Source organism: Lepisosteus oculatus, chromosome 7, assembly GCF_040954835.1.
Source record: "Lepisosteus oculatus isolate fLepOcu1 chromosome 7, fLepOcu1.hap2, whole genome shotgun sequence".
NCBI lineage: Eukaryota > Metazoa > Chordata > Actinopteri > Semionotiformes > Lepisosteidae > Lepisosteus > Lepisosteus oculatus.
Genome location: NC_090702.1, coordinates 36,420,340 through 36,435,721, shown reverse-complemented (window position 1 = coordinate 36,435,721; position 15,382 = coordinate 36,420,340). Strand labels below are relative to the sequence as shown.

Genomic DNA, 15,382 nt, shown 5'->3' with positions numbered 1-15,382 from the left:
GTCTGTTGTTTCTCAAGTAAAGGCTAAACTACTCTTTTCCATTTTATTTTTGTTTACTGGGAGCTTATGGCTGTTTGCCATTTTACAACTTGTTGAGTAAATTGAGTAAATGATAAAATAATGACAAACGATAATCTTTGGCCTCAGGAATCCGATGCACAAAAGGTACAATTATGGTTACAAAACAATGATTATAGAATGTGGACACAATAACAGAAAAACATAAAAAAAAATAATTGCGTGGATCGTGGCCTTTTTGATGCTTTCTAACAGTTAAACATCTTGTACAAATTTCATCCAAAAATGCATCACTAATTTTGACTGAAGGTAGTAATATTGCTCTGTCAGTGTGTGTCCATTACTGTATTTAATCTCGTCAATCATATGCAGGTCCATAGTGTTTTGATGTGCATCTATCAGGTATGCACGATATGCATACATCTCACTCTCAAAGTAACATTTTTGAAGAGTGAGTTTGTAAACAATAGCAGTTGGACAGTGATGGAAGGTTAAAGGCATTAACTATAATAGCTGCTGTAATGCTGTCTTTGCAGCATTTGTAGTTAGCTTGTCATTGTGAAGTGCAGTGAGTGTGTCCTATTTGTTCCAGCAAACACACATTCTCTTAGTATTAAATTATAACTTGGGAAGCTTTGAAAAGCTATGCTTTTTGGTGAAATACTTTGAAAACTTATATGCAATTATCCTGCAGCTAGGATCACATCTTCACCCTTCTCTCAGTGACAGACTACTTTTCTTCTAAATTCTCTCTATTCATTATAGGTTTCATTTCACACCTCTTTTCACCTATCCTGACTTCACACTTCCCGATTGGCGACTCTTTCAGTCCCCTGCTCCCGTCTCTCGCTCCTCCTCTCTCCCAGCTTTTGTTCTCCCGCTACATTACCTTTGCCAACTTCCCTGTCTTTCTGACACCTGAGGAAGGCTCCATGGCCGAAACGTTCTGTTTTCTTTCTTCTATTTTCAGCATGGAATAAACCTGTTATTTGTTCCTTATGTGCAATAGGCCACCTTTACACAATACCATGAATCATCTTTGGATATACATGTTATACTGTTTACTTTCCCTCAAAATAGAGATGGATTTTTTTTTACCCTGGCATCATTCTGCCTTAATCATTTATATTATGTTTTCTACTTTTTCTTTTGTGTCTTTCTCAGCTGGCATTTTGACTTCTCTAATCATGAAATTAAATGCTCCAAATTTTATTTTCTAAATAGCAAGAGTATTAATGCTTGGATCATGCCCATTTTCTTTATACATGATAGAAATTTATTTTTTAACTGAACCACAGTCAGTCTGTAGTTTAACTGATCTTTTGCTTTCTCATTTTTAAAAGTTCCTCAGCTTCCTTTAACTGTATCTTACAGATCCTTTTTAGACGTTTTTTCTTTGAGGCTCTTCAATGAAACAAGCACACATTGCGTTCTTAAAGTCTTAACCTCATTCATATCTTGATCTTGGTGATTATGATCCATTGAAGGTTAGGATACATCTTCCTCAACACACAACAGCAATAAGCAAACTTTCAATGTAATTTTATGGATGTTATTTTATGAAAAGTTCCACAAAATACTCTGCACAAGCCCCCTGAAGCTGGGGTTCAGGGCCTTTTGCTCAGGGGCCCAATGGAGTAGGATTCCTCTGCTGGCTGTAGGATTTGAAATGGCAACCTTCCAGTCACAGATCCTTAGCCACAGTGCCACCGCTCCTCCCTGGGACATTAGGACTCACACAGACCACAGGGTGAGCACCCTGTTCTGACCCTATTAACACCTCTTTCAGCAGTAACCTTAGCTTTCCCAGGAAGTCTCCCATCCGGGTACTGACCACACCTGCATAGCTTCAGTAGGTTGCCAGTTGTGAGTTACTTGTTGTGAGGGATATGCAGCTTCTGGCTAAAATGTAATTTGTGCTAAATACTGTTTTTCAATATTATGGAAACATTTGCTAACTCATCAGCTCAACAAATAACTATCAAACATTTTGTCAGAATCATATGAATGATATTGTATGAATGATGAGTCAATGCAGTTGGGAGGTTTACAAGGTCACTTTCAGGGACAACCCTTATGCTGTTGTTGCTCCAAACCAGTTTGTGTTTACATATTTTGGGCTCATGTTTTACAGGAATTATGCATATATTACTGTCATTATTCATACTATGTGGCATTATGCCGGGGCGTGTTCAGTGTGGAGGCAGAGCCCTGGATAAAGGGCGACGCGTGTGTTCTGGCTGATTAAGGATGAGCCACAGCTGCGAGGGCCCTTTAATAATACACTGAACACCTCCCTGGAGGGACGAGCACAAACCCTCAAGAGGAAAACCTTCCACTGACAGTCCCGGAGGGGATTGTGATACGAATGTATAGTCGCCGTTCTTCTTTTTATTTTATTTGTTTTCTCCTCTCCCGCCGTGTATCTCACTGGGTCAGGCTGACCTTTTCTTCCCCTGTCCTGCTGTGTATCTTCCACTGGGACAGGTTGAGCCCTCTTTTTGTTTTGGCTCACTTTTCTTCCAGGCTGGACCCCATTAGATAGGGTAAGTCCATTTTTCTTTTTCCTTTTTTGTTTTTCTCCCCTTTTTGTTTTTTTTTTCCGTTTTTTGCTAACCTCACCCCAGTGCCTCAGATGGGTCATCGACTTTTAGTGGTGCTCTCCGCGGATCCTTCCACTCCTGCATTCTTACAACAATTATTTCCAGATATTTGATCAATTTTAATGGAATTCCCCCATCTTCCAAATTACAAAAGACCAACAGACTCCAAAATAGAAGAACACACAAGGAATACCTTGAACTTTTTATATGTATTTTCAGTAACTGGGAATTGTTGCACTGTGCATATCATTGCATGATATTGTCCACACTCGCACTACCAAGGTTGTAACTAAAACATGACTGTATATATATAAAAAAAAAAGTTTTAAACTGAGACCCTCCTGGGGTCTGTGAGATGGCATCTCTGCTATGATAAGAGAGCACAAAGTCTTGATCTCGCCCATGTATTCTCAATATATGTATTAGCTTTTTGTTAAGTTAAAAATTTCAATTCCAGTTCCTAATAAAAGGTTTCTCCGTGTGGTTTTTACTAGGAATACCTGTAGAAAGCAGTGACCATTTTCAACTTGGTTTTCTTGTGACAGTGATGCAATCTACTGTTTTTCATTTTTTTCTTTTCAAACATTATTAGCTCCCTAATTGGACTGTATCAAAACCTAACAGAAAAGAGACATTCTCACAGATTTGTAGAAAGGTGTAAGTTTGATAGTTGGCAATCAGCAACTGTTGGTAACTGATGAAAATTATCACATTATTAAATATCACTTTGATGAAACTGCTGTAAAAACAGATAATTTACATAGTGAAATATCCAAAACAGAAGATATCTAAACGTTACGTCTTTTTGCAGCTTTTTTCTTTTTGGAGTATAAACCTACTCATATTACAAAACATGTAGCAGTAACTTTAACAGAAAACTGCAGACTTTGTCACACAAACGTTAACAGAAGTAGTGTAAATTGACCTCATAATTAAAAAGCATATATATTTATAAAATTGCCATGGGAAATTTACTAATTAGCAATTTTGTTAATTACAGTTTTAAATATCAGTGTGTACTTTTCATATCTGAAAATAAAACACTTCACATTTTTGTCTCAATATTCCAAATGTTTTATCAGCAACATTTTTGCTATCAGTGTTCACTTGTGCTATGGATTTACATCTTACCTAGTATTAAAGGTAATTTCAAGGCTATTAAAATAATTTAGCTTCAGTGTTGTTTTTATTTTTTTAAAATCATTTATTTTAACTTGTATTTTAAATTATTGTTGTTTCTGCAATGCTACCGTACAGTTGTGTTCCATCTTTGCATCAAAATGTAATTTTCTTCAGATAAAAGCCCTGTGTGTCCTTTTTAATAAAAATGAATGTTAGGTTACATCATTTCTAGATAGTCTAACAGTCATTCCTAGTATATGACTGTGATTTTCTGTGGTCTTCTGTCTGTCCTGAACCTATAATAAAGCTATCGAAGTCCTTGCCTTTTATGTTCAGAGAGTTTACAGGAGACTTCAGATCCATCTAACAAATCTATCATAAAATCAGACATAGTTTTGTGGTACATCATCTTATGAAAGTTTCTCTTCGTTAACTTTTTCGGCTTCTTATAGATCAAATCAAGTGAAGCCTGAGGCAGACTAGTGGAACTCAAATGAAGAATGTTTAATACAACAGTGATATGTTAAATGACAGCCTTATATACAATCATAATTTCCCTCAAGGCTATTTTTCATCATCCTTAGATTTTATTTTTATTATTAATATTCTCTGGTCCTGAAAAGGATGTTACCTTTTGCTAGATTTTTCATCATGACCAAATTGTGACTACATATGCATACCCATCAAATCAGTTCAGATGTTTGGTTTTACCCATCCTTTATAATAATCAACTAAAAAACGATCAAAACAAAATCCATTGATAATGAAGAAATGTTTATTTTAGTTTAAAAATATGAAGTTATTATTTATTAAATGAATTTAATTCATTTCTGATCATATTGTAGTATATGTTTTTAATTAATGAGATCTCTACTTAATACTTCCAGATGTTTTTGGAGCTGCTGTAGGCATGGTGTAATATGGCAAACATCTTTAAGTAAAGGAATGTGGTCCCTCTAGAGGTCTCTCTAGGCATACACTTGTCTCTAGGCATACTAAATGCTCATACTTCCCATTTTGGCCTACAATGATGTGGTTTACAGAGTGTTCTCTTAAATGTGCTCTTGTGTAAGACATTACATTTCCCCATTCTACCATAAGATTTATCATTGGCACCCTCTGTCACACCTCTTATTGTGACCTTTATTCTTTGGTTGGTTGACCTTGTCTGTATGCTAGATGGATGCTTCACTGGTTTAAATTTAATTTAAACATGCTTAGTTGAGAAAAAAACCCTTTCCATCTTAATTTATTGAGCATCCTACAATTTTAGATATTGAACTTATCAAACTGAACCTTGTAGGAGCAATTACCAACTGTGGTTGTAATTTCAGTTTATTGCTGCCAGTGTCTGGAATAATCAGCAGAGTGGACTGAAACTATCCACCTGCATATCTGAGGATGTATTCAGTTGTATGCTAAAGTGTGTTCTGTATAGTATCACCCTTGTTCATTGTTCTCTTGTTCAGTGTTTTGTCTTTTCTGCATCACTGGTATAAGCCTCTTGGCAAGCTTATGATTGCATTTGTTGTGGGATCATGATTTCAATTGTTATTGTTATTAGTACTAATAGTTTAGTAGTATTGTATTTTTCAGTCATGTGATAGTGTTATGTGATTCATGGAACCCAACTTGTAACATACTTGTTTGTTTTCATTATCCTTTTCATTGCTACCATCACCTTAACTTTCTTTAATTCATTTCAACATTCACTATACCTTAAAAGTAATAATTGCTTAAAATAAGTGAATTGATTATTGGAGTTTCATTAATGTAATGAATTCAGATTATACAGTGTCTAAAACTGTTTACTTAATACTCTTCACTAAGCACAGTTTTAGTCACTTGAGTATTTTCTTCGTAAGACTTCAAATAGAATTTTGTTGAATTAACAGTGCTTTTAAAATAATAACATAGGCTTTTGAACAGTTTACTTTGTTACTTGTTTCGTGCAACACAATGTAAAACGTTTATAGCTTGTAAAGTAAATTTACTTTTTCTCCATACAGCAAAGTACTACTGGTAGGCAAATAAATGTAAATGAAAGTTTTAGAGTTAGTTACTCTTAATTTAGTTTGATATTCAATTTCAACACCACCTCTGAATGTGTTGAAAAGTATGTGAAGTGTTCTTTTTAACACCTAGACTACAGTTTACACTATCAGCAGGCACCTGATTTTTTTCCTATCCTGCTGGGATTACATTAATGTTTTAAAAACGAGAATCATCCACATTTTATAAAGAAATATTTTAGTTTTTTCTTAAATGCGATTTTGCCATTTTAATTATCTTCTTACTTGTTTTTGGATGGTTTTCAGATATTTTGAAACATTAATTAAATTCAACTTTATTTGTCATTATACTTACACAGGTGCATAGTATAGTGAAAATTGTTTCTCATTAGTCACTGAGGTGCAGTTTATAAATAGAACAGAAGATAAGACAATAGACAGTAACACTATCAATAACAGTGTAATAACATAACGTAATCAAAACTGTGCAAATACGCAAACAGAGAAAATAATACAACAGGACAAAACAGTGCAAAGTAATTTAGGGAACAGTGCAAAAATAGTACCGTTTTTAATAAATATTACAACTAATACAGCTTTAAGTAGAAGTTTGGCTTACATTCAGTTGTTGTGTATGTAGTGGTGTTGGTGTACAGTCAGTGTAGGTACAGGAAGAAGTTAGGAGAGATTATAGTATGATGGGAGGGAGTGGGGGCGTCACCAGCTTGATGGCTCTGGGGAAGAAGCTATTTTGGAGTCTAGTTGTGTGCGACTGGAGTGTTCAGAACCTTCTGCCAGATGGTAGGGGACAAACAAGTTATGAGTGGTGTCAGACATAATTTTGGTGGCTTTTTTCAGACTTCTGGTGTTGTAGATTTCTTGGATGGATGGTAAGGCACTGCCGATGATGTGTTGGGCAGTTTTGACCACCTGCTGCAGTGCCTTACGGTCAGATGCGGTGCAGTTGTTGTACCAGACTGTGATGCAGCTGGTCAGTATGCTCTCCACCGTACATCTGTAGAAGTTGGTGAGGATCTGTGGATGCAGGCGTATTTTCTTCAGCCTTCTCAGGAAGTACAGCTGCTGTTGTGCCTACTTGATGAGACTGGAGGTGTTGAGTGTCCATGTAAGGTCCTTAGAGATGTGAACACCTAGGAATTTAAAGTTATTCACCATCTCCACTGCAGACCCTTCAATGTAGATGGCGGAGTGGACTTTTCCTTGTCTTCTGAAGTCAACTTATTATTGCAGATCACTGCTGTGTGTGATGTTTCCTTTGAACCAGATAGTTTCAAACATGTGACCCAGTATAGTAACAATGTGCTTTAGAAGGAGACATTCTTTAGGTAAGACATTAAATTGGAACAAAAAATTAGTTACTGTTTGGTCAATAGAGGTCTTATTGCACTTTTTAAGGGAGGAGTGTTACCGTAGTGCCCTGGTTGAAATCCAGTTTGGATTTGTATAATCTAGCCTTTCCAAAGGCCCTAGTTAATGCAACCATTGAAGCAATGACTCGCTTCGCTATCCGATTTGTTTTTCATTGGGGTTACTGATGCATAATTGCTGCCAAACATCTCCTAGCTCTTTGGTCTTGGGAGACATTAATTCCCTCCTAGTTGTAAAGTCCTATAGGATCCTTTGATTGTGAAAGGCACTATATAAGATGGACATATAATAATAGATCTCATAGTCATCTAGACTTATTGACTAATGGTAGAGAAAGATACTGTAGGTTCACTGTTTTTTTAAATAAAATTCAGTACTATAATAAATCAGTTTCTGCACACTTTTGAATTCGGATTTGCTGCTTGTCTTCATCCTCAGTACCCACACAAGGAGTGCACAAGTGCAAACAGTCTCCCCCAATCTGCCAAACTATGGAGCATTTCATTTGCTGACACATTACAGGCTCCACTGTTACTAACAGGAGAGGCAAGTCGGTTGCCGATTTCACTGCAAGCACCTGGGATCACAACCACACCCCAGCAACTCTGAGCCAATTGTTTGCTATACTTTTGAATTTAAATGTAAAAATTCTAAAGTATAGCCTGTTATTAATCAACTTTAAGCATTTTACCTCTCATTGTTTTTAATAATCTAAATCTACCATAGAATTTAAATCTACTTATTTAATTCCCAAATCCTTCGGTTATTGAATCAAATAATTTGCAGCAATTCTTCTCTTTTCAACAATGACATTTTAAGGTCTAAAGACTGAGTAGCATGAACAGATCCTGAATTGGCGGTCTGACTAAAAATTATTTGGTACAAATAAAATTGTAGCTTTTATTTAATATATATGAAAAGAAAGCTCATTCAGATTTTTCTATTGTATTGTTACAGAACTGGAAATATTGAAATGCTTGAATAAAAACATGCACTTTAGAAAATGATATAAATCATTTTGGATGCATTTGTTACAATACATTTATATTGATATTGTGATACTTTTACATCTTTTTCCTAAAGCTGAAAATTAAATTGTGCAAAAAATAAAAGAAATATGGAACAAGTTGTACCTAACAAAAACATGATTTTGTTGTAGCCAAGGGAAGCAACAGTAAGATTAAATCTATAGTAGAAAAAAAGGAAAATAACATGCTTTCTTTCCTGTCAAGTCTTGTCTCAAATATTTAGTCTTTTTTCTTGTATGAAATATTTAGTTTTCTAATATTTTTAGGCTCTTTATGTTTATTATTTATTATTTTTTCATAGACCTTAGACCTGATCTACATGCCTATATTTGTAGGCATTGCTACCTAGAACTACTAATTACTTACTGTATTCATTTTGCTCCTGTCTGTGGTAAAAGCATATAGTTAGAGCTCCCCTAAAGGAACAGCTGGTTTTACCCAGAGAATTTTTGAGGTAATACCCTAGGATGGTAAAAACAGCAGCTAATAACACTGGATGTATCAGGGGTGTCTTCAATCAGCATGTCACCTTCTCTGTTTCACAGCAGTTTTTCCACAGGCAACAGTTTTGTTTCCTTTATGTATCTGCACATAGTTTGATGACATTCTCCATGGGGGAAACTTCGGGAAATGAGGCACAGTGCTGTGAGACATTATAATTGGGAATTAAGCAATATTTTTTTTGCAGATATTAACACAGACACACTGTGCCTGCTGTGACCATCAGCCTTGTATTTTGTTTTCTTCATGACAAAGTATATTTCCAGTCAAAGTATATCATTTTAACAAGAATGCCATGTTTTCATATGGTCGGTGCTGTTTATTGCATGGTATTGCATGGTCGAATAAAAAGCAGGCCTTGTGCTATGTCTGTTTTTTCTTTTTGTACAATATGACCACGTTTTGTGGGTTTTCCTCAAGGACGCTAAGACCTAAGACCTGACAGTGTCCCGAATAAGGAAAACACACAGTGCATATCACCTCAGAGATACTGTAACTAGATTGGTCAAATGAGTTTTTTCTCATTTAAGCTTGCCTTTGGTTATTCAGGTCTTGGGGCAAAGCAGCTACAAGGAATCAAGATTCAGTGGGATCTGAATAGCAGGGTGAATACATTCTGGTTACTGTAAAGACTGTAAAGACAGGCTGTAACTTAAAAGGATCCAATCCATCACAGCATCTCTTGTGATATATTCAGGTTAATGTTTTTTATCCTATGACACATAAAAAATAAAATTGCATGCTACAATAGATTAGAAATCCAAGAATTTTGACAACAGGTGTGTTTCACAATGTTTTTTGGGGAACATTATATTTGTTGTCTACTGAGTGAATCACAATTTTCTCCTGGGCATTTTTCTATCTTTAACAATTTTGCATCTTACCTTGAAAAGAGCTTTACCTCAGCTCAATGGTGATATCCATTCATCAGAAAAAAAGGAACAGATCAGTGATAATTAGCAACCCAAGCATCTCATCTTCATAACTGCTGAGCTGGGCTTTACATTTCAGCTCCCTAAATACCTTTTACAGTATTATTGAGAGCTTCAGCAATAAATCTTTGTGTGCAAGGTTTCAGCTTTTGTTACCAAGGAGACCAACTATCAAAAAAATACAGGCTTACCATAATCAGTGTAATGTATAGTAAATCTTACTAGATATCTCAGCTTTTTTTGTCAGAGTAAACCCTTAAATATATAATGAGTAAAGAGCCTTTGTTTAGAAAGACTCTCCTTTTTTACATTTCACTGCTATTTTACATTGTTTTGCTTCTTCTTCGTATCATCCACTGTTCCTCACAATAGGTGCTACAGTGGCAAAAAAAAAATGGTCCCCAGCAAAAAACTAATTTGCAAAGTCTGTTCAAAAACAAAAGGCAGCAGTTTTGTAAAAATATAGTTTCAAAGCACTGTTAAAAATTTGATGCTGACACTTGCTAAGAATAAACTCAGTGCTGAAATGTTTTCAGGTGCATTGTTTATTAACAAAATTTCCTTTTTTAATTTTTTTATATAATTTCAATGTGTAACTTAACATTGTAATGTTTTTGGAAGAGCCAATCTGTTGTATTACATGCACAGTCATTCCATTTGTGGGATTAATATAAATCCCAAAACCAGGCATTAAATCAGGGATAAATATAAAGAAATAGGAAATAAGCTGAGACTCCTTACTTGAAGGTAAATTTTATGACCATGGTAAGGTAGCACCTAGTTTTAAATATACATTGAGCAAGGACTAGAAATATCCTTTTCTGTGTACTGCTTTGACATCTTTAGAGATGTCACTGAAAATGAGAATTTGTTTTCAACTGACTTATCTTGTTTCATGTTGGCAGCATTTTGTAGTTAAAATATATAAACTCGTTGTTGACATTAAAAAAAATTGTAGGCAGTGTGTTTTAAGATTGAGAGCAGGATAAAAAGCAATATAAACCTTATTTATCATTTTGTTTTATCACACATGGGCTTTTTCATGTTTTGTGGCTGTGTGAAGTTGAAGTGCCAGGCTTTCACACAAGAAATCTGTATTATTCTGTTTCATCACAATAAAACAGTGTTTTGAAGTCCTTCTTAAGAAGATAGACATTTAACTGCTTTATTTCTGTTTAACCAGTTATTCTTTTGGCCATATTCAATTTATTTATTATAGTTTATTGATTTGTCTCCCTTTCTGTTTCTTCATAACAGAGGAAGAGGTGGAAAATTTTGATGTTTCCAGTCTGCCTGAAGAAGCTCTGCGTAACATTGAAGCTGACAGTTTCTGGTGCATGAGCAAGTTGCTTGATGGCATTCAGGTAAATTGATTCCTCCTGTCTTCAACCATTGGGGATAACTGATTAATTTCATGGCTTTGAACTACCTCAGGGATATCAAGAAAAGAATGCATGTGCAGAAATAGAGAGTTATGTGGTCCCTTAGCAGAAATCTGTCATCAGTTGGTATCCTGGAATAAAAGGTATGATAAATATGCTCACTTTCTTCAAAATGAAACATGGGTTCTTTACCCATGAGGCACAGTCATGAGCATTCACTCTGGGATGGTACAAGCAGTACACAGTTTTTCCTCTTTACCTTTAATTGATTGAAGGCTAGAAAAGCAAAAGTGGTGTTTTTTTGGTATCTGTGATGTATAATGCCCTGGAGACCTAAATAGATAATAATCCAAGATAGGTGGTTAGCTGTGGTAAAGCGATACACTATTATATTTAAAATGTTTAGATGTAGGAGCCCTGTGAATTCCCTCACGGGCTCAATAGTTTTGCCTCTGAAAAAGGCACAGTTAGAAATATCACGAGATGTCACTGCAGAACCAAACACTGAAGCTACACTGAGTAAATCTAAGGAATGTTTGGCATCACAAAGAATCGTCATGCTGCATTGGGCACCAAGATAAGATAACATAAGATAAGATCACTTTATTAGCCGTATACAGTTTCTTGCATTAAGAATTTATTTTCGCATAACCCAGCTTTCTCTCCATGAGACACACAGACACACAGAAGGGGAAAAAGAATCTTGGGGTCAGAGCGCAGGGTCAGCCATTTATTCGGCGCTCCTGGAGCAATTGGGGTTAAGGGCCTTACTCAGGGGCCCAATGGAGTAGGGCCGAGGGTGGCCGAGGGATTTGACCCGTGACAGCCACAGACACAGATCCTTAGCTACAGTGCCACCGCACCGCCCACATATCATACATACCAACATTTCTTATGTGGCAGCAATGGTGATAACTTTACTATCTAGTAAATTTCTGTTTATATTCTTGTCTTCACTTCTAAAAAACAGAAAGTAGATTAAATATATACTGCCATTCATGGAACAGTTATTGGTACTTTGTGGCTAGTTGATGTGGGTGTTTGTGTGTATTTAAAGGTTAGCTTAACAGATTGTAAAAAGTTGTACTTTTTTTCAGGAACCTCAAAGGGCATGTTAATCAACAAGCTATAATAGCAGACAACATTCAGTACCTTTATCAGTGTTTAAGTGCATAACCAGAGTAAGCTGAGTGTACCTGACCTCTCCTGACTGCACTTTTGAATCCTGCCAGTTGGCGTTCATCACTAATAATCTGAATAGTTGTTCACTCCTGACTGGAATGTTGAATCTTACCTGGAAGCATAGAAAATGATTATTACTCAAGCTGAGATCCAATTGTCATGCATTTCCATGGTTGCAGAGCTTAACACCTTTTCTGGAATTTAAGCAATATAATAAGAGTGTTTTAATCCTACTTATTTATAAATGCAGTTTTTTTTATTTTGTGGTAGGGTTATCTAAACATTGGAATTTGGTACTAGTTAAACGGCATTCTGTTCTTTGTAGTAATACCTAGTTGAAAAAGAAGTCTGGTGCAAAACAAAAATAATAAATGGACTGTATAAACATGATCAGAATATATCATTGTGTAATAATAGCATGCCCCAAAACATCTCTATAATGCCAGGTGGGAGCTGCTGGCCAGAATCAAATTTAGGACCCTTGAGCAATGAGGAAGCAGTGTTAATCATGACATGCCATCCCTGTTTTGGTGTGTTCTTTCAATAATCATTATTTATTCATGTATTTTATTTCTTCATCTTATTTTCCCATTGTAATACACATTTATCTACATTCTAACCCACTAGGTATGGAAGTGTATTGCATTTAACAATCAAGACCAGAATAACAAGATTAAATTTATGAATGCAGAGTGTTGCCACCTTGTGATACAGAGTTTCCTCATTAATCTTTTAGTGTGTCCGTTGGTACTGCATCAGTGACACCAGTACAGATCCTAATTAATCTATGTTGATCTGTGGATCTTAGTACTGAAGATGGTCAGTAGTCAGTGCTGGGATGCAATCGATAAGGAAATCCCAGTTGCTGCTGCAAATGGTGGACCAGTAGGTGGCACTCTTTTGTCAGGACCAGAATTTCCAGATATATTCCCAGTATGGTAATTTATGAAACTGTGCTGCCAGAGAGGTTCTCCTTTGAATGAGACATGATTGCCTTGACTACTAGTGTGTTGCTCTCCCAAAGTTCCTCTTTAATTCAATTCCTTGTTATTATTATAATTTTATTATTATTACATGTAACCACTTCACTGAGTAGACCTGTTTTTTTATTGGAATTATGGTATTACAGCATACAGAGACTATACAATTACCTAATGTGATGTAACCTGCAGTTTGGTACAGTTTATGCTTGATCTTCATGCTGGAAGATCAACATTGCTCTAACAATGGAATTGTTAGAGTTTAAAGGTATCCCCCTTGGAATATCAATACATTGCACAGTGTTGAATCTGGGACCATTTATTTTTAATGTCCTCAGTCCGTTTAGGACCCCATTAAGCTTACTGCAAAATGTTGGGACTCTAATAGAGGTGCCATTTACAATCTGTTATTTCATCATTGCTATTAGTGTCGCTTTAAGGGTGATTAAGGTCTTTTAATTTTTGGGTTCAGAAGGTGATTGTTCTGTATCCACCTACAGTTATGCATTGTCAATATACAGGATCATTTTTTTCTTTGCTTTATGATTGGCATATGTATTTGAACTGGAGCAGTGGCCATTCATTAAACCGGTGAGGTAATCTCTAATTTCCCTACGTGATCTGCTGCACTTCTGTGGTGGATGAAGTGGTTCCTCTCCAGCATGTAAAGTGCTTTGGGATCCTTCACAATTCAAAGTGCTCTATATGCTATGCATTATTATTATTAAGTCTTCTGTATAACCAGCTAGACAGTTTTGGATGGGCAAGCAAAGTCCTTTTATGATGGCCAAACAGAATTTCTCAAAATTAATCAAGCAATCTAATACTGCATCTGATATGGTTGATAATCATTTGCTCTACTATATTCTAATCATATTACTCCTTAATTGCAAAAAAATAACTTTTTCTCCTATTAAACTTTGAATATTGTTAGAGTTAAAAGGTATACCCCTTAGAATATCAATACATGGCACACTGTGTTGAATCTGGGACCATTTGTTTTTAATGTCCACAGTCAGTTTAGGACCCCATTAAGCTTACTGCAAACCGTGGGGACTGTAAAGAGGTACCATTTACAATCTGTTATTTCATCATTGCTACTATTGTCAAACTACCTCACTCCGATTGCAAAGGCTTGATTTAATGTCATTATCTGAAACTGGGAAAGATGATCTTTTACAACAGTCATCCATAATACACATCACATCTGTATGTGATGTTATTTTAATTTCTTAAAGGCCTGAGCCTTATGAATATATGTAAATAGCTTTGTCACTCATTACTAGTTTATACTTATTTTTGTAAAGAAAGAAAGGAACCTAAGGTGATGTATCTGAACAAATTCTACACTGGCACAGTACAATTCTGTTTTTCTCTTGGCTTTAGCAAATTATTTTATCAGTGTGAAATGTAATTTCTAGATACATATTTTGTCTATGTGGAAATAAATACAACTATTTTTTCTTTAGGCAACATCTATTTAAGTGGATGAGTGACATGTACAGTGGCATTTGAATTCTACTAGCATGATAGTATTGAGCTAAGAACTAAGGTGCTTTTTTCTGTTTCATAGAAAAAAGCTTGGGATGTTTGATTGCTCCCATCTTAGAAGAATGTCCTTACTCATTTATCTCAATTCAAAATTTGATAAATGTTATCTTTTCCAAAAGCAAGGTCTATGTTGATAGAGTAAATTCTGGCATTACTGCATGAATATAATTTACTTTTTTATACTGTTCCCAGATTATATTTTAAGGTTAGATGATCTGTCTAAGTAATTTAATCTTATATGTTAGAAAACTGTAAATTAAGGCTCAAATTATATTGCTAACAGCAATTTGTGTGCTCTGTTTAACGACATGATGTGGATGTTTGTATGTGTAGGCCTGTGCTGTATATATTAAAACATTTTTGTTCAGATGGTTATTTGAGAAGAATTTCCATTAGGGTGCTTGTGTTTTGTGTTTTGTGTGAAAAGGTAGACAGCTGCTATTTGACTCCTTTTTCTCAGTGTCAGTTACTGAATTAAGACATCATTTGGTATCTTTCATGAATTTTTATGTCCGTGAAAGTGAATGAAATACTGAACAAGATTTGTTCATGCACAGTACTTAAAACATTTTGCAATAAAATTAATTCAAAATGTTAAGTTGCATTGTTGAAAAAAAGTTGAAGACAAAAGTACAGTAAACATTTTTTCAGAATTGTTTACTGAAGATATGGAGAAATGTGA

General features: G+C 35.4%; 1 protein-coding gene across 5 annotated transcripts in view; it reads left to right on the top strand.

Moving 5' to 3' along the window:
- The window catches only part of tbc1d22a (TBC1 domain family, member 22a), a 218,954-nt gene that overhangs the window by 88,752 nt on the left and 114,820 nt on the right, over positions 1-15,382 (top strand). For all 5 annotated transcript variants that reach the window (XM_015352687.2, XM_015352685.2, XM_006633433.3 and 2 more), the window contains one exon: positions 10,863-10,969. In XM_015352687.2, coding sequence (XP_015208173.1) covers positions 10,863-10,969 — 107 coding nt within the window. The remainder of the gene's footprint in view (positions 1-10,862; positions 10,970-15,382) is intronic.